At 45.7% G+C, this 19,835-nt stretch overlaps 1 protein-coding gene and 1 pseudogene across 2 annotated transcripts; both read left to right on the top strand.

Moving 5' to 3' along the window:
• Positions 1–260: 260 nt before the first annotated feature.
• LOC135232583 (UL16-binding protein 1-like) lies at positions 261–5,846 on the top strand. 2 transcript variants are annotated; one of them, XR_010323105.1, is made up of 5 exons: positions 261–432; positions 2,127–2,360; positions 2,625–2,900; positions 3,465–3,654; positions 4,810–5,846. XR_010323105.1 is itself a non-coding variant. In XM_064292104.1 (4 exons), the coding sequence occupies exons 1-4, from the start codon at positions 348–350 to the stop codon at positions 3,575–3,577; spliced, it is 708 nt and encodes a 235-aa protein (XP_064148174.1). In that variant the 5' UTR covers positions 261–347; the 3' UTR covers positions 3,578–5,846. The 2 variants fall into 2 exon arrangements, 1 of the variants encoding a protein (XP_064148174.1); XM_064292104.1 differs by having other exon boundaries at positions 3,465–5,846.
• A 5,199-nt stretch (positions 5,847–11,045) lies between these two features.
• LOC111750193 (UL16-binding protein 1-like) lies at positions 11,046–14,207 on the top strand (annotated as a pseudogene).
• The last annotated feature ends 5,628 nt before the right edge of the window (positions 14,208–19,835 follow it).

Genomic DNA, 19,835 nt, shown 5'->3' with positions numbered 1-19,835 from the left:
GACCAGACTGCCTCCAGCCGCGCCTTCCTGTCCCTGCCTGTAGCTGTCTGCACGTTGCTCTGGACGCTGGAGGCTATTGGCTTGTTGGGGGACAGGAAGTGGGGTGATGGGGTGACTCGAATACACAGCGCAGCACCCAACAGGTGGGACCAGGGTCACCCCCTTAACACCTTAAAAGGAAAATGACGGCACCTCCTGAGGAGGAGCACTCCCAAGGCCCAATCAAAGCGGCAGTCTCCAGGCCGGGGCGGGTCCGCGCAGCGATCTGAGTTTTAAAGGACCAGGTGTTGTATAGCTTGCAACGCTCTTTCCCAAAAGTTGGCTTGCGGCTCAGGAGGTAGGACCTCATGGCTCTGGCTCCCTGCACTCAGTTCATTCCGTACCTCCTGCTTCTGCTCCAGCTGCCCAGCTGGACCGGGGCGGCGCCGACCGGTGAGTCCCTGGGGCAGAGCGGGGAAGGTGGATATCTCTCCGCTGCTGCAGCAAGTGCTCTTCCTGGCCTGTCCGGACACGACAGTTTCGGGGCGCGGGGGGCGGGGGGGGCGTTTCTCGTCTCCTGGGAGCAGGGACAAGAAAATAGGCGACGTCGGTGAAAAGCAATACGGAGAGATGGAAGGGAGAGAGGCGGCTAGAGGGAGAGATGGGCTCTGCGGGAATGTTGCCCAGGGGCGTCCCTAGAGGGGCGCGACGAGTGCGGACGCATCGGGTAACTCTGTCAGAGGGGATGGCAATGCATCTTGCGTCCCAGAGCGACAAGGGTGCTGACTTCAGGGGGATGGACCGGGAAGAAGCTTCTGGCAAAGCTCTCCGAAGTTAGAACCTGAAGTTGGAGAGGAAAGGAAGCTGCCTATTTAGCTTGGCCGAGTCGGCGCCCAGGCGCCTCTGAGCGTTCACTGCAGGAACAAGGGGCGAGGAGACAGGCAGGGCTCCGGGGAGAACACGGGCGGCGGCCTCGCGCTCCTGCTAGGTGCCGCGGAGCCCGCAGAGCCCTTTAGCGCTCAGGCCATTTGTTGAGGATTCTCCGCGTGGGCGAGACGTGAGAGTCCCTCCTCGCTCACCCTGACTGGGTGCCCGCTAAAGGAGGATGGGGCAGGCGAGTCTGCCTCTCCCAGGGCCCAGCTAGGCCCCGAAGCTTGGCGGTGGTGAGCACGCTTTGAGCTTCAGACACAGGGCCTTATGTAGTCTGGACACTGGAGAAGTTATGTGCAAGGATGGCCCCCAACTCCCCCACCCCCACACCTCCCCTGTTTTCAAAGATCCTCCTCCCATTTCCTTCACTGATAAGACATTAAATGACTTTGGCAGCCTTTCCTGAAAAGGAGCTGCCCCGGAGAGGCTGGGGTGGGAGTGGGGATGGAGTTAACACCTTCAATCTTGAAGACACAGCAGAGGAACAGGAGTAGAATGCAGAGAGAATGGCTTCTTTTATTTTCTCCAGGAGACCTCTCAGTTTCTCAGACCTAAGATCTAGAATTGAGAAATTGTTTCCTTTGGCTCCGTTAAACATGAAGCTATGGACTGTAAATACATTTAGGCAGTGTGTATGATTTGTAATTTAAAGGTACCATTTTCATTTTGCTAGTTGTTTGTGTCACTACTATTGCCATTACATTCACTGATGTCTATGGGGTCCACTCTTCCCTTCCACCTTGGCTTCAGCCCCAGCAGCACTCCCCGGGCACTGGGCCCAACAGGTCCAGACACACGGGGGCCCCTGTGCTGCCAAGGCTCAGGCTCTTCTGCTTGAAGCTCATCCTGGAGTTCCCTGTTGTTGTCGTTTTCCTTATAACATGGCGTCTGTTTCCATTCTCTTCTGCGGAAGTGTCAGCTCCTGGAAGACAGACATTGTCTTTTGTTTTCACAAATCTGCCATCACCACCTAAGAGGGTGGCATCAGGGTTTACCCAGTAGCATTTCTCACAGAACCTCAATGAGTCACAGGGACGACGGGGCTGAGGAAGTATTAAGGAGTTTGTGGTGCAGGGTAAGTGCCAAGAAGGGGAACGCCTTTCTCTGCCAGCCAAGCCCTGCACAGGGATGCTCTTGATGCCATGTAGATTGGGGGAGGCTGTCTAATGGGTCCTCTTCGCCCCGTCCCAACCCTCATCTGAGATTTTCTCTCGTAGATGCACACTTTCTTTGCTACAACTTCTCATCTGGACAGCGATCATATAAGATTCAAGGCCAGGTGGATGGGAGGACTTTTCTTCACTATGAGAGCAAAAATGTCACAGTCGTGGGTCACCTGGGATTGAAAATAAGCAGGACAGAGGAGTGGAAGGATCAGATGGAAACTCTGACAGATGTGGCAGATAACCTCAAACAGTTTCTGCCCAACATTAACCGGGAGAAGATCAGGGGTAAGTCTGAGAATGCCCTCTGCTTGGAGGGGTCAGCTGGGTGAAGGCAGAAGAACAGGTGTAGAAGGAGTGTGTGGCCATTATTGAAATTGTACAAAAAAAAGACATTGAAAGTTGGTCCAAACAAGAGGTCACTCAGCACGGGCAGGACTTGGAGGACAGAGCAGGGCCAGGACATAAAAGGGAAACAAAGGAGGTGGATGTAGGCAAAGGATTGGTTAGGACTAGAAGGTGATCTCTGTCCATGGGGGGGGGGGGGGGCAGCTCCTCTCACCCTGCAGGCCCAGATGTGTTGTTACCGTGAAGGAGATGGAAATACCACAGCATTCTGGAAGTTTGGCTTTGACGGATATGTATTCCTCGTCTTCGACCCCGTGAACAAGAATTGGACAGAGGGGCATCCAGGATCCAGAATAATGAGAGAGATATGGGAGAAGATCAGGGATTTGAACAAGTTTTTCGAGAATACTTCAAAAGGAGACTGCCAGAGATGGCTTGAGAAGTTTTTGGGGCACTGGGAAGATATGTTAGAGCCAAAAGGTAAGTAAGAAGTAGAGAAGGAAATGGTAGCTTCCTTTTCTGTGTTTGTGTGTGTGTCTTTGAGAAACAGATCCAGTCCTCAATGAGTTCTTCTTGGGAGAATAATGGACATAGGGATTTTCACCCCATCCTCCCTTTCCCTTCTCACCTCGTGATATCTGTTCGTCCCTGCAGACACCTGTGGTCCCTTCACTGTGGATCTCTTGCTGGCCTCAAACATGGGGGCATCATTGTTTCCAGATCTTTTCTTTTTTTTGTTCCCTCTTCTTAGAGTCGCTTTTTATTCCAGTGGTTGTATTTCTGGACCCCTTCACAACCACTTCATATTTCAGCTCCTGCTAAGCCTTCACGGCATCTTTGTTCATCACCTCCTCTTTGGGCTCAGCCAGAGTACTTGCTTGTATTGTAAGCTTTTGCCTCCATCACTAAGTGTCAGCTCTGTGAGGACAGGCCCATCTCATAACGATCTTCAATGACAGGACCTGTCACAGCGGCTGCCACATAGAGGAGGGATAAAAAATGTGTGTCTGGCCAAGGGCTTTCACTCCTCTGTTTCCATTTCAGCACAAGTCACCATGGCCTCAGCCATAACCCAACCCAACGTAGCCATCACGCCAAGCCCTGGGATCCTCCTCGTGACCGTCGGCTGCTCAATCCTGCTTGCAAATGAAGGCTGAGTCCTTTAGCGTGATGGGTTCTGCGGGCAGAACTGAGAGGGTGGCACAGGGCAGGGAGCCTGGTGTGAACACTTGGGGTAGGTGGATGCTAGAGTGCTACCCCTCCCCCAGCCACTGAACCTTCTCAGCATACATATGACACATGGTAAATACCACCTCTTACCACTTGATAGCAAAGACATGGGCTTACTCAGCCCTGAGTTTTGATGAATCATTACTGCCAAAGGTCAGTGGAATGGGAAAGGCCCAGACCTAGGCCTGGGAGCTGTTGCTACTAACGCAGCTTAGCAAAGTCAGGCTTGATGCAGACCAAGGTCTCTGTTTAGGAGCAGCCCACCTGCTGGGAGTTGTGGAGACAGCAGGAACACAAGGCATGGGCAGTACTGAAAGTTCAGTGAGGCCACAACCTGTTTCCTCTACATGATGGAATCAAGAATGAGTGGATGGTATCCATCAATCAACAAAAGAAGGGCCTGGAATTACCCAAGAAAAAGGGGACTTACTGGAAAGGGCTTGGCAAGCCCAATCCAATAGACTTGAGTCAATTTTGTATTCTCACAGAGAATGTTGTGGGTTGGTAGCAGAAATCAAGGCAGAACCTGGTTCAGAACTAGGTTCTGAAGGAGGGAATCCTGCCTCAGCCTTGGTGCAAAGCATATGGCAGCTGGTCTCATGCCAGACTCCAGATTTTGAGCCAGCTGAGTGCCTACCCATGTGAATAGAGTGGACTCAGGAGAATGGTGGGGCAGAGCTACACCAGGAATGGATGGGGTGGAGGCAGGAACATTCACATTCATATCTGTGTGCTGCCACCAGGGCAAAGAGAGGCTGAGAGAGAAGGGGAAAGAAAGTTATTTGCCTGCCAATCTACCCAGGTTGGAGGACCCAGGATGCAGGCCCCTCTTTTAGTACAGGGCTTCCTCCTGGTCCTGCAGGCCCTGCCGTGGAAGGAGAGACCAGGACCTGAGTAAGGGAGCAGATGGATTCACCCTTTGCTCCAGTCCTGAGCCCTAACCACCTGTAGCTAGGCCTGGCTGATTCTGTTGATGCAGAAAAAGAGGCAGGAGCCTGATAGAGGGTGCAAGACACAAGGCAAGGGGGGACAGAAGGGAAGTACATGGCCCTTAATGGGGTAGGCTCTGAGATGGGGAGAGATCAGGGAGGAGTAGCCACAGAGAACTGACCCAGAATCTCCTCAGCCACTTACACAAACACGTGTTTCCCTTCTAAAGGAAGAAGATGCTGCTAAGAAGCCCTGTGATCTGTGGTCTAGTTCGACCACTCTCCCTACTGGCCTGGCAGCTTCTGCATCACCTGCTCTTCGTCTCTCAACCATTAGGAGGGTCAGACCTTAGGGCAGATCCAGAGCTACAGCAGGTCCTGATGATCCTGAAGATGTAACATTCCATCGGTGACTATCCCACCATGCCCTTTTCCCAGTCTTATTGTGCCTTTTTCTCTTGGTGCTACTGAAAGAATGCACTGGACTTTCTAACTCTGTGAATAAGAAATCCCAACCAAGAGAACATTTTCCATCTTCACTCTGGTTGTGGAAAATGGAGTTCTCAGAATCCCCTCTGTATCCTTGGGATGGGCAACACCAGTTAAAGTACCGTGTGCAAGCTCATCATCTCAGAGATTGTTTCCATGTCCTGAGAAAGAATCTCCCTTCTGTTAAAAAGATCAAAATTTTATCCATCATTTAATTCCTTTACTAACTGATTAAACAATATTTAAATAAATGTCTCTATTTTCTGAAAAATTGAATTACTTGCAAATTTCGTCTTAAGTCTTACTAGACAATTGTTAGTACTTCCTTCTTCCTCCACAATGTGGGGAAAAGACTACCAGTGGTTCTGCTGGAAATCAGTTTGGCACTTCTTTTAAAAGCTAAAATTGAACTACCATATGATCCAGCAATCCTGCACCTTAGAATATAACCTAGAGCAGTAAGAGCCCTCACACAAACAGATATATGCACACCCATGTTTACTGCAGCACTGTTTACAATAGCAAAGAGATGGAAGCAACCAAAGGGCCCATTAATGGATGAATGGATAAACAAATTATGGTATATTGACATAATGGAATGCTATGCAACAATGAAGAACAACAATGAATCCGTGAAACATCTCATAACATGGAGGAATCTAATAGGCATTATGCTGAGTGAAATTAGTCAGTTGCCAAAGGATAAATATTGTATGAGACCACTATTATAAGAACTCAAGAAAAAGTTTAAACACAGGAGAAAATATTCTTTGATGGTTAGGAGGGTGGGGAGGGAGGGACAGGGTATTCGCTAATTAGATAGTAAACAAAAACTATTTTGGTTGAAGGGAAAGACAACACACAGCACAACTGGACTAAACCAAAAGCTAAGAAGTTTCCTAAATACAACAAAACACTTCGCAGACCAGAGTAGCAGGGGCAGGGGTCTGGGGACCATTGTTTCAGGGGACATCTAGGTCGACTGGCATAATGATATCCTTGATAACTTCAATCTTTTCTCCGATTATCATGATATTGCTTACTGGTTCAATTGTGAGGATTTTGTTCTCTCTATGTTTAAGTGTAATCCATAACAAAGGCTGTAGTCTTTGATACTCAACAGTAAGTGCTTCAAGTCCCCTTCACTTTCAGCAAGCAAGGTTGTGTCATCTGCATAACATAGGTCATTGAGTCTTCCTCCAGTCCTGATGAGGCATTCTTCTTCATGTAGTCCAGTTTCTCGATTATCAGCTAAGCGTACAGATTGAATAAGTATGGTGAAAGGATACAACCCTGACGTACACCTTTCCTGATTTTAAACCAAGCAGTATTCTCTTATTCTGTTGAAACGACTGCCTTTTGATCTATGTACAGGTCCTGCAGGAGCATAATTAAATGTTCTGGAATTCCCAATCTTCACCATGTGTCATGGATTGAATTGTGTCCCCCAAAATATCTGTCACTTCAGCGGAGCCATGATTCTCAGCACTCTGTGAGTGTCCATCATTTTATGTGATTGTCCACCATTTTATGTGATTTTCCTATATGTTGTAAATGCTATCACTATGATGTAACAAGATAGATTATCAGCAGTTATACTGATGAGGTCTACAAGATTAGGTAGTGTCTTAAACCAAAATCTTTTGAAATATAAAAGAGAAAGGCAAGCAGAGAGACATGGGGGACCTCATACCACCAAGAAAGCAGTGCCAGGAGCAGAGTACGTCCTTTGGACCTGAGATTCCTGCACTGAGATGCTCCCAGACCAAGAGAAGACTGATGACAAGGACCTTCCTCCAGAGCTGACAGAGAGAGAAAGCCTTTCCCTAGAGCCTGTGCCCTGAATTTGGATGGACTTCTAGCCTACTGGACTGTGAGAGAACAGACATCTCTTTGTTCAAGCCATCCACCTGTGGTATTTCTGTTACAGCAGCACTAGATGATTAAGACACCATGTTATCCATAATTTTTTATGATCCACACAGTCTACTGCCTTTGCATAGTCAATAAAACACAGATAAACATCTTTCTGGTATTCTCTGCTTTTAGCCAAGATCCCTCTCATGTCAGCAATGGTATCCCTCCTTCCACATCCTCTTCTGAATTCGGCTTGAATTTCTGGCAGTTCTTTGTCAATGTATAGCTGCAACTGCTTTAGAATTTTTTACTTGTGTGTGATATTAATGACATTTTTCGATAATTTCTGCATTCTGTTGAATCACCTCTCTCTGGAATGGGCACATATATGAATCTCTTCCAGTCAGTTGGCCAGGTCGCTGTCTCCCAAAATGTCTTGGCATAGAGGAATCAGTGCTTCCAGAGTTGCATGTGTTTGTTAAAAGATCTCAATTGGTATTCCATCAATTCCTGGAGCCTTTTTTTTTTTTTTTTTTTTTTTTGCCAATGCCTTCAGTACAGCTTGGACTTCTTTCAGTACCATCAGTTCTTGATCAAACACTACCTCCTGAAATGGTTGAATGTCGACCAATTCCTTTGGTACAGTGATTCTGTGTATTCCTTCCATCTTCTTTTGATGCTTCCTGCATCTTTCGATTTTTTGCTCATAGACTCCTTCAGTATTGCAACTCAAGGCTTGAATTTTTTTCTTCAGTTCTATTCACTTCAGAAATGCCAAGCATGTTCTTCCTTTTGGGATTTCTAACTCCAGATCTTTGGACATTTCATTATAATACTTTATTTGCATTCTCAAGACACTCTTTGAAATCCTCTCTTCAGGTCTTTTACTTCATCATTTCTTCTGCTCACTTTAGCTACTGTAAGTTCTGGGGTAAGTTTTAGAGTATCTTCTGACATCCATTTTGGTCTTTTCTTTCTTTCCTGTCTTTTCAATGACCTTTTCCTTTCTTCATGTATGATGTCCTGGACGTCATCCCACAACTCTTCTGGTCTTCAGTCATTAGTGTTCAACGCCACAAATCCAATCTTGAGATGATCGCTAAACTCAGGTGGGATATACTCAAGGACATACTTTGGGTCTAATGGACTTGTTTTAATTTTCTTCAGCTTCAACCTGAATTTGCGTATGAGTAATTGATGGTCTTTCTGCACCTAGTCCCTTGCCTTGCTCTGACTGATGATCTTGAGCTTCTCCATCATCTCTTTCCACTGATGTAGTCAATTTTATGCCTTTGTATTCTATCCAGAGAGATGCATGTATGTGCTCACTGTTTATGTTCTTAAAGAAAGGTTTTTCCAATGAATACATCGTTGATCTAGCACATTTTATCATGTGAATTCTGGAATCATTTCTATCACCACGGCCATATATTCCAGCTACAATCCTTCTTCTTTGTTCCAGCTTTCACAGTCCATTAATCAATAGTTATCAATGCATCTTGATTGCACGTTTGATCAATTTCAGACTGCAGAAGTTGGTAAAACCTTCTGTTTCTTCATCTTTAGTCCTAGTGGTTGGTATGTAAATTTGAATCATACTTGTATTAACTGGTCTTCTTTGTAGGCATATTGATATTATCCTTTATCTGACAGTGTTGTTTTTCAGCACAGTTCCTGAAATGCTCTTTTTGATAATGAATGGGACACTGTACCTCTTCAATTTGTCATTCCCTACATGCCCATATGATTATCTGATTCAAAATGGCCAATACCAGTCCATTTCAGCTCATTAATGCCTAGGATATTGATATTCAAGCATTCCATTTCATTTTTGACAACTTCCAATTTTCCTTGATTCATAACTTCCTACATTCCACATTCCAATTATTAATGGATATTTTCATCTGTTTCTTCTCATTTTTAGTCATGCCACATCAGCAAATGAAGGTTCCAAAAGATTTACTCCATCCAAGTCATTAAGATGAACACTACTTTCAGGAAGCAGCTCTTCCCCAGTGTATTTTGAGTGCCCTCCAACCTGAAGGGCTCATATTCCAGCATTATATCAGATGATGTTCCACAGTTATCCATAAGGATTTCACTGGTCAATTTTTTCAGAAGTAGATCTCCAGGTCCTTCTTCCCACTCTGTCTTAGTCTGGAAGCTCTGCTGAAATCTGTCAACTGTGAGTTTTGTTGTTGTTGTTAGGTGCCGTTGAGTCAACTCCGACTCATACTGACCCTATGTAAAACAGAACAAAACAGTGCTGGTCCTGAGCCATCCTCACAATCACTGCTGCGCATAAGCCCATCATTGCAGCCACTGTGTCAATCCCTCTTGTTAAGAGTCTTCCACTATGGGTGACTCAGCTGCTATTTGAACTAAGGGTGGCATAGCTTCCAGCATAAAAGCAACACACAGGCTACCACAGCATGACAAACTGACAGAAGAGTGGTGGTTCTCAACCATATAGACCACTAAAGTCAAAAGTTTGTTTTAAACTATGCCTTTTACAAAGACATGTCACTAGAAGTTTCTCAGTTAAGCTCATCAAAAACAAAATAAAAAATATGGGAAGGAGGACCCACTGTGTTTCTTAGGTCCCAGTCCAGGACACTGTGAGGTTAAGACACCTGTCCTGAGCCATTAAGATACTTGCCTCATGCCCCAAAGGACATGATCCTAGGTCTTCAGACATCAAGTCCTGCGTTCATCCCATGACACTCCGTCCTTTATGCTCACATAAAGTATGTGCTCTGTTCATGTTTGTGGTCATTGTTAATGAACTTGTTGGTATTGTTGCCCCAACTCTCCACTCTTTTACAAAACCTAAGCAACTTGCCCAAAGTCATTAATATCTACAGCTTTACACATTTTCTTTGCCTTGTTCTTTTGTGGAGGAAACGACCTCTTCTCTCCCTGAGTTCACTTCATCTGTGCTGTTGGTGTCCCTCATCTTCAGGAAGAGGGTGTGTTTGGTTCAGGGAGGGGTGGGGTCCGCCTTGTGCGGATTTGAACGTGTTAACTAGATTAGTCAGTTTTTCTTTCTTTTCTTTGATGTTAGTCTCTCTTGAATTCAGGTGTGTGTGTCAGTCTTGGTGCGTTCACTTGTGGGGGGTGTATGTTACTCCAAGGTAATATCTCTGGGAATCTCTATTCATGTGTTTTGTCAATTTCCTATATGAATCCTCCTCCCACAGCTGTTCTCCTCCCTTCAGATCCCACTTGGTTAAAGAGCTCGCCCTTTCCCCTCCACATTGGATTCAGCCCAAGAACACACTTCCCGGAAACTAGGCAGGTGCAGACACACCATGACCCTTCTGTTGTTATCAAGGCCCAGTGACTGTGCATGAATCACATCCTGGGTGTCCCTGTTGTTGTGACTTCCATTGATACACAGTGTCTGCTTCCATTCCTCTACACTGGACTGTGAGGGCCAGAAGGACAGACACTGTCTTGTATGTTCATGAATCTCCTATCATCAGCACTGTTAAGAGTCCAGAGGTGCATCAGAGTTCACCATGTGGCATCTCTCACAGAACCTCAAAGAAAGTCACATGGAAGACAGAACTAAGGAAGAATTCCACAGCTGGTTATATAGGGGCTGTGACAGGAAGGGGCCCTTCTTTCTCTGCCACTAGCCCTGAAGCAGGATTCTCTTGATGTCACAGAGATTAGTTCCAAGAAAACCCAAACCCTTTGCTGTCGAATCAATTCCAACTATTAGCAACCCTATAGGAGAGAGTAGAACTGCCCCTAGGGTTTCCAAGGAGTGCCTGGTGGATTTGAACTACTGACATTTTGGTTAGCAGCTGTACCTCTTAACCACTACGCCACCAAGGTTTCCAGAGGTTCAGTCGAGGGTGGCATATAAATCCTCTTTGCCCCACCTTAGCCCTCACCTGAGATTAACCCTCACAGACATTCATTCTCTTTTCTACAACTTCACCATCATTTCTAAGTCCTCATTTGGACAGCCTTGGTGTGAGGTCCAAGGCCAGGGACATAAAAGTTTGTTTCTTCACTATGACAGTGGTAGCAACAGGCCATAACCTTGAGGCCCCTGGAGATGATTGTGCATGTCATGAAGGTGGGTTGAACAACCGAGATTCTGAGAGCCATGGCAAAAGGACTGAAAAAGCAACTACCTGACATTAATCTGGAGAATTACATAACCAGAGGTAAGTTTGAGATGACCCAGTGCATGGAGATGGTCAAGAGGGTGAAGACAAGAGAAGAACAGCTATTAAAGGGATGGTTTGCTATTGTGCTTGTGTTACAAAAAAGTAGAAGTTGGCCTCAACCAAGAGGCCTGCAATAAGGGTGAGCCTTGGAAGACAGAGTAGGGCAGGAAAAAAGAGACCAGAGGAAGTGAATGACAGGTGGGGGCAATGGATTGGATAAGACTAGAGGGTGATCCGTCTCCAAGAAGGGCAACTCCTCTCACCATGCAGGACAAGATGTATTCATCAGCAAGGGGCAGGCAGGTGCATCAGTGCATCCTGGCAGTAAGACTTTGACAGAAATATGTTCCTCCACATGGACAGGGAGAAAATAAAGTGGACAGAGGTTCATGCTGGCTTCAGATCAATGAAAGAGAAGTGGAAGAAGAGTAAGGATGTGACTATTCTTGAAGAATATCTCAAAAGGAAACTAGGACCTGAGTAAGGGAGAAGATGCATTCAGTCCTCACTCTAGGCCTGAGCCCTAGCCATCTGTAGCCAGGTCTGGGCTGACACTGTTGATGCAGAAAAGGAGGGAAGATGGATGGGTACAGGCTGCAGGACACAGAGTAAAGGGGAACAGAAGGGAAGTACATGGCCTCAGTGAAGGCAGGCTATGAGATGGGGAGTAATGAGGAAGGGAACCCCAAGAGAACTGACCCAGCTTTTCCTCAGTGACTTGCACAAACATGTGTTTCCTTTCTGAAAATGGTACCAAGAAGCCCCAAGGACTGTGGTCTAGTCCAATCACTTCCTCTCCCTACTGGGCCGGTAGCTCTTCTATCGCCAGCTCTTCATCTCTCAACCATTAGGAGGGTCAAATCTTAGAGCAGATCCTGAGCCTCCAGCAGGTTCTGCTGATCCTGCAGATGCAACATCATAGTCCCCGTGTCCATGGATGACAATCCTCTTCTACTCTTTCCCTGATCATATTGTGCCTTGTTCCCTTGGTGCTACTGATACAACTCTTGCACTGGACCTTCTCATGGCTGGAACAGGAAATCTCAGCAAAGAGAACATTTTCCATCTTCTCCTTTATTGTGGAAAACCAAGTACTTTCTGAATCATGACCATGTCCTTGTGAATGATATCACCAGTTGCATGTTGTATGCAACCTCAGAAGGGAAATACCTCAAAAAACGTGATTGTCCACTGCAATGTTGTTTGTCACAGCAAAGTCATTACCACTAACAGCTTTGCACATTGTCTTGTTCTTTTCTGGAGGAATGATCTCTTCTCTCCCTGAATCAAACTCATCTGTGCTGTTGGGGTTCCTCACCTGTAGGGGGAGGGTGTCCCTTGGTTCAAGGGGGGAGGGAGGTGGACTGTTTTGCGGTTTTCTACCTGTGACCTAGGTTGTTGAAGCTTTTCTTCTTTATTTTTGGTGTGAGTCTCTGGGTTTCAGATGTGTGAGACAGTCTTGGGTGCTCACATGACGCATATGTTGTTACAGGGCCAAGGTTCTCTGAGACACTCTAGTCCTGGGTCTCACCAATCACTGTATGTGTCCTTTCCAGTTGGCTGCTCTCCTAAGTCCCTGGAATAGTGTGGAAACCTTGCTTTTGGAATTCTCCACCCTACCACCCCTAAGTAATGAAATCCTCTCTTCCCTTCCACCTTGGCTTCATGTCCAGTAGACCTTCCCTGGGCACTGGGCCCAACAGGTACAGACACACAAGGACCTCGCTGCTGTTGCCAGGTTCTTCTACAGGAAGCACATTCTGGGGGTCCCTGTCATTGTCATTTTTCTTATAACACTGTCTGTTTCCAGTCTTTTCTGCTGGAGGGTGAGCTCCTAGAGGACAAACATTAATGATATGTTCACAAATGTCCCATGAAAAGTCTTCAGGGTTGCATCAGAGTTCACCGTGTGTCATTTATCACCATGAGACACAGGGAGGGCTGTGCTCAGGAAAAATTCAGGTGTTGATGGAACAGGGAGTGCCAGGAAAGGGCATTCCTTTCTCTGCCAGCCCAGCCCTATTGTGGGTGCTATTGTTGTCATGGAGACAGTGACAGGGTATCTAATGGGTCCTCTTCTCCACACCACAACATCACCTGAGATGTTCTCTCACAGACACTCACTGTCTTTGCTACAACTTCACCATCATGTTTAAGTCCCTACCTGGACAGCGATGCTGTGAGGTTCAAGGCCAGGTAGATGAAAAGATTTTTCTTCATTATGACTGTGGCAGCAACAAAGTCATAACCTTGGGTTCCCTGAGGATGAAGATGCCACAAAGAAATGGGAAAAACAGACCGAAACTCTGAAAGATATGGGAGCTGAGCTCAAAAAGCTACTGCCTGACATTAAACTACAGGAGTAAGTGTGAGAAGGCCCCATGCTTGCAGATGGTCACATGGGGGAGGGCAAGAGAAGCGCAGATGTTGAATAACTGGGTGCTATTATTGTCTTCATGTTTTAAAAAACTGTAAGTTGATCCCACTCAAGAGGACCCTCAGCAAGGGTAAGGACAACTCAAGGCAGGAAGTAAGAGTGGAGCAGAGGAAATGGATGTCAAGCAGGGGAAAAGAATTGGTCAGGACGAGAAGTGATCTCTCTCTCCTTAGGAGGCAGCTCCTCTCACCCTGCAGGCCAAGATGGGTTGTCAGTGTGAAGCAGGCAGGCACACCAGAGCATCCTGGCACTTCTGCTTTGACAGACAGATGTTCCTCCTCTTTGACTTGGAAAAAAAGACGTGAACAAAGGTGCATCCTGGAGGCAGGTTGAAGAAAGAGGAGTGGGAGAAGGGCAGGGATGTGAGCAAGTTCTTCAGGAGAACCTCACAGGGAGATTGCAACAGACGGCTTAAGGAATTTTGGGGGCACTGGGAGAAAATGCTGGAGCCAACAAGTAACTGAGAAAGGGGAAAGGAAGCAGTAGACTCCTTTTCTGAGTGTCTGCGTGTACTTGCTTGTGTGTGTGTGTGAATCCATTCTGCAGTGAATTCTTCATGGGAGAATAATGGACACAGGAATTTTCACCCCATCCTCACTTTCCCTTCTTACCTGCTGACATCTCCTCACTACACACACCTGTGCTCGGTTCACCTTGCTTTTCTTATACGCTCCACACATTTGGGCATCATGATGTTTCCAGAACTTTTCTTCTTACTATTCTTTCTTCTTAGAATCACTTTTCTTTCTCATCTCCCTTGGTCAATTTCTGGAAATCGTTCATATCCACCTCAAATGTCAGCACCTATGAATCCTTCAGTATTGTCCTCATTCATCACTTCGTCATCAGCCATAGCAAGAGTGACTGTGAATTGTAAGCTTTTGCTTCTCTCACTATGTGGGCTCCTTGAAGACAGGTCCATCCCACATTCACCAGGACCTCTCACAGTGACTGCTACATAGTACAGGGCTAGCAAAAGTGTGCATTGTTTGGATCACCTGTGTTGACAGGAGCTGAGGAAGGCGTCTCCTCAGGTTTGGGAAATGGGCAAGGGCTTTCACTCTTCAGTTTTCTTTTCAGCACCACAACCCATGGCCTCAGGCACAGCCAAATCCAAGGCAACAGCCATTACACTGGGCCCTTGGATCTTCCCCGTGACTCACCTGCTCAATCCTACTTGACATCCAAAGCCAAGTCCTTTAGAGTGACAGGTACTGTGGGCAGAATTTAGAGGGTGGCATGGGGCAGATGGCCTGGTGTGAGGACTGAGGAGAGGGGGACCCCAGAGTCCTATCTTTTGCCCCAGCCACTGAACTTTCTCATCCTGCATATGAAATATAATGAATACAATCTGTAATCCTTTCATAGGAATAACTAGATCTCCCTCAGCCCTGAATACTGATAAATTCTTACTCTCAAGGGTCAGTGGAAAAGGGAAGAAGACCATACCAAGGCTTAGTGCTCTTGTTGCTAAAGAGAATTAGCAAAGTCAGGCCTGATGCAGACCAGGGTTTCCTTCTGGAAAGAGTTGAAGTACTGGGTGGTGTGGGACAGCAGGAACAAGAGGCATTAGAGGAACTCAAATGTGTGCAGCAACACCTTGTTAGCTCTAGAAGGTAAGATCAAGAGGAAGGGGATTCCATTCACCAGGCTAACCTGAGAAGGGTGGGTCCTACACCTAGAAAATGAAGCTGAAAAGGGTTTTGCAAATACTTTGAGTTCGTGACTGCATTCCCACAGAAAGTGGCTTAGGTTTCAGCAAGTAAGGCAGAACGCTAACAGTAGAGCCTGAGACAGGACCAGGTTCAGAAGAGGCCAGGTCTCGGTGGGCAGCCTCATGCCACACTCCAGATCTCTGAGCCAGCTGAGGGCCCACCTGTCTGAGCATAGTGGACTCCGGACATAGGTGGGACCAATCTAGACCAGGTTCAATGACATGGGGGCAGAAACAGTCAGAGATGTGTGCTGCATCCAAGGTGAAGAGAGACTGAGAGAGGAGGGGAAAGAAGAATGTTTGCCTGAAACCCTGCCCAGGTAGAGGAACTAGAATCCAGGCCTCTTTCTTTGAACAGGGCTTTCCTTGGTCCTATAAGCCCTGCCATAGAAGGGACAAGCAGGACTCAAGTAAAGAAAGCACATGTATTCACTCCTTGCTCTACTCCTGGCCTCAACAGACTGTTGCAGAGCCTGGGCTGACTCTGCTGATGGGGCAAAAGAGGGAGGACCCAGGGTGAGGAGGAAACACAGGGAGGTACATGGCCCTTAGTGGGGGAGGATATGAGATGGGGAGTGATTGGGGAAGGGTAGCCAAGGAGAACTGAACCAAGATTTTGCCATGGAGAAACGTGTTTCCTTTTGAAGGCTGAAGATGCCACCAAGAAATCTGAAAGTTTCTCCATCACCTTCTCTTTATCACTCAACCACCAAAACCCACCAAATTCACTGCCGTTGAGTCCATTCTGACTCATACTGACTCAGTATAAGACAGAGTAGAACTGCCCGAGAAGGTCTCCAAGGTTGTAGATCTTTACGGAAACAGACTGTCATACCTTTCTCCCATGGAGCAGCTGGTGGGTTCAAAATGCCAACCTTTCAGTTGGCAACTGAGCACTTTAGCCACTGCCCCACCAGGGCTTCCCTCAACCACTGGAAGGGTCAAACCTTAGAGCAGATCCAGATGATCCTGAAGATGTAACATTCCATGGGTGACTATCCCACTGTGCCCTTTTCCGGGTCTTATCGTGCCTTTTTCTCTTGGTGCTACTGACAGAATCCTGCACTGGACCTTCTAACTGTGTGAATAAAAAATCTGAACCAAGAGAACATTTGTCACCTTCTCTTTGGTTGTGGAAAATCAGGTAGTTCTCTGAATCATGTTCATATCCTTGAAATGACGCTGTCAATAATAAAACATTGCACCTCAGAACCTCATGGATTGTGTCTATGTCCACAGGAAGAAACTCCCCTTTTCTTAAAAAAAGATCAAAATCATTTTATCATTGGTTTCTTTAGTAATTCATTACCCTGTAAAAACTGTTTAAATAAACATCTCTACTTTCTCAAAAACTTAATGACTCACAAATTTTGTCTTAAAACAAAGAACTATTGCCACTTCTTCCACACTATGAAGGGAAAAAAACAGTGATTCTGCTAGATTGCTAATGAAAACAGAGAATGTAAAGATCTCACTTAAATGAGCAATCAAGCCACCTGGTTCTCAGTGTTGAACATTATCTTGGTACCCTGGATATGAGCAAATATTCTTGGCATGAATGAAGAGAATTTTTCTGGTTTTCCCAAGCACAACCCACTCTCAATCCCAAGTAGTGACTTTTCCCCTCAGTCCTCATCTTCCTCAGTGAGAAGTACGTCTTCAAGGCCGAAAAATCTTTATTTTTAAAAGTGTTTTATTCCCCACACTGACAAAGGATCAGTATCCAAAATATATAATTCCTACAATAAAAAAGAACAAGTCTAATTCTCCAAAGGTACTGGGCAAGGGCTTGGACATCTCATAGATGGTCAATAAGCCTATGAAAAGACTCAAAATTTCACAAATTATGGAGGGGATACACTTTAATGGAACACGGACATACCTTTACACACCTATCAAATTTGCAAACATTTAAAAATATTTCAACGATAATCACTGGATAGAAATGGAATAACAGGAATTCTCTTACATCGTTTTTAACAGTGTGAATTGAATCACCATTTGAAATATAATTTATCCATGTCTAGTAAACTGGAAGTGTAACGATGGCATGTGGGTGGTGTCTGACCTTCTCTAATGTCATGAGGGAAAAGAAAAATCAGTATGAACAGCCCAGGGCTGATTCCTATGAGATGGAGGTCAGACATGCCTTCTCTCTGTACCATCTTTACCAATTCTGACACCAACCATCCCCCACATGGCACTCTCTACTTCTCTGCTGGGTTCGATAACTCATGGCAATGGCCACACAGAACTCACCAACAATACTCATGATTGTGGGGCTTATTAAGGAAGTAACCCATTAACCGGTTGCCGTCAAGTTGATTACAGGGTAGAACTACCCCACGAGGTTTCCAAGGAGCAGCTGGTGGATTCAAACTGCCAACCTTTTGGTTAGTAGTTGAGCTTTTAATCACTGCACCACCAGGACTCCTATTAGGGAAGTAACAGGTTACAATTCAGGCTCAGAAACACTCAGGATACAGTTCTTCCTTCAGGACAACCTCTTCCCAGTCATGCTCGAAGGAACACCGCTCTCTGGGCCTTGGGCTCTGTCCTGCTCAGGCAAGTGTTACAAAGTTCTTTTAGCCCCTCCTTAAGTCCCCAGAGGCACCCCGGGCACTCAGTTTCCAGGGAGCCTACTGCAGGGTGTCCTACTTGTCTCTCACCCTCTTGAGGGTTACAGCTCTCTCTCTCTCTATCGGTCTCCTGGTAGCAGGAGCTTCTCAGTGCAGGGATCCCGGGGCCAGAGGACACATTGTCCACTCCTGGGCTATTCTTCCTTACTTGGGGGGGGCAGGATCCTCTATTTCCTGCCTCTGGGGTGGCACATTTCAAGCCCAGTAGGATGGCAAAACCCACCAGTCCATTTGGTGGACTAAAATTACCCTATATGCACTAAAAATGAAAAGAAAAAAAAAAAAACATTGCAGTCAAGTTGATCCCAACTCATAGAGACCCTATAGGAAAGTAGAATCACCCCATATTGTTTCCAAGGAGCGGCTGGTGGATTCAAACTGCCGACCTTTTGGTCAGCAACAGAGCTCTTAAAACACTGTGCCACCAATCACCTGGGTGGCAGTTACAAAACTATGGCAAGAAAGGTCACACAAAAGTGATTCATCGCACGACAGGAAGATATAAATTATCCTACTGATAGCAATTCCGCATTAGATACAATTCTGTAAATATTTACCAAAAGCATTTAGATATTTGATTGATTATGGTAATGTTGTCTGTCATACCAAAAAAAAAATTAGCAACAATGTAAATATTAATCAATAAAATGAAAAAAAAATTTAAAAACCATGCCATCCAGTCAATTTCAACCCATAGTGACCCTACAGGACAGAGCAGAACTGCCCCACAGGGCTTCCAAGGCTGTAAATCTTTACAGAAGCAGACTGCCACATATTTCTCCCACAGAGCAGGTGGTGGATTAAAACCTCTCACCTTTCGGTTAGCAGCTATGTGCTTAACTACTGTGCCACTAGGGATCCTCGTTAGTCAATAGGAAGTATATGTTGAAAAGGATGTCAAAAGATTTCGTTTCACAAAATCATAAATGTTGGAGAGGTTGTAGAGAGACTGGAACACTTATACACTGCTGGTGGGAATGTAAAATGGTACAACCACTTTGAAAATCGATTTGGTACTTCCTTAAAAAGCTAGAAATAGATCTACCATATGATCCAGCAATCCCACTCCTTGGAATATATCCTAGAGAAATAAGAGCCTTTACACAAACAGACGTATGTACACCCATGTTCATTGCAGCACTGTTTACAACAGCAAAAAGATGGAAGCAGCCAAAGTGCCTATCAATAGATGAATGAATAAATAAATTATGGTATATTCACACAATGGAATACTACACATCAATAAAGAACAATGATGGATCCATGAAACATTTCATAACATGGAGGAATCTGGAAGGTATTATGCTGAGTGAAATTAGTCAGTTGTAAAAGGACAAATATTGTATTAGACCAGTATTATAAGAACTCAAGAAATACTTTAAACAGAGAAGAAAATATTCTTTGATGGTTATCAGGGGGAAGAAGGAGGGAGGGAGGGAGAGGGGTTTTCACTAATTAGATAGTAGATAAGAAATATTTCAGGTGAAGGGAAAGACAACACACAATATTCAGGAGAGGTCAGCACAACTGGACTAAACCAAAAGCAAATAAGTTTCCTGAATGAACTGAATGCTTTGAAAGCCAGCATAGCAGGGGCGGAGGTTTGGAGATCATGGTTTCAGGGGACATCTAAGTCAATTGGCATAATAAAATCTATTAAGATAACATTCTGCATCCCACTTTGAAGAGTGGCATCTGGGGTCTTAAACACTAGCAAGTGGCCATCTAAGATGCATGAATTGGTCTCAACCCACCTGGATCAAAGGAGAATGAAGAACACAAGGTAATTATGAGCCCAAGAGACAGAAAGGGCCACATAAACCAGAGACTACACTAGCCTGAGACCAGAAGAACTAGATAGTGTCCGGCTACAACTGATGACTGCCCTAACAGGGAACACAACAGAGAACCCCTGAGGGAGCAGGAGAGCAGCAGG

This window comes from Loxodonta africana, chromosome 1 (genome assembly GCF_030014295.1).
Source record: "Loxodonta africana isolate mLoxAfr1 chromosome 1, mLoxAfr1.hap2, whole genome shotgun sequence".
NCBI lineage: Eukaryota > Metazoa > Chordata > Mammalia > Proboscidea > Elephantidae > Loxodonta > Loxodonta africana.
This window is presented reverse-complemented; position numbering and strand designations above follow the sequence as displayed.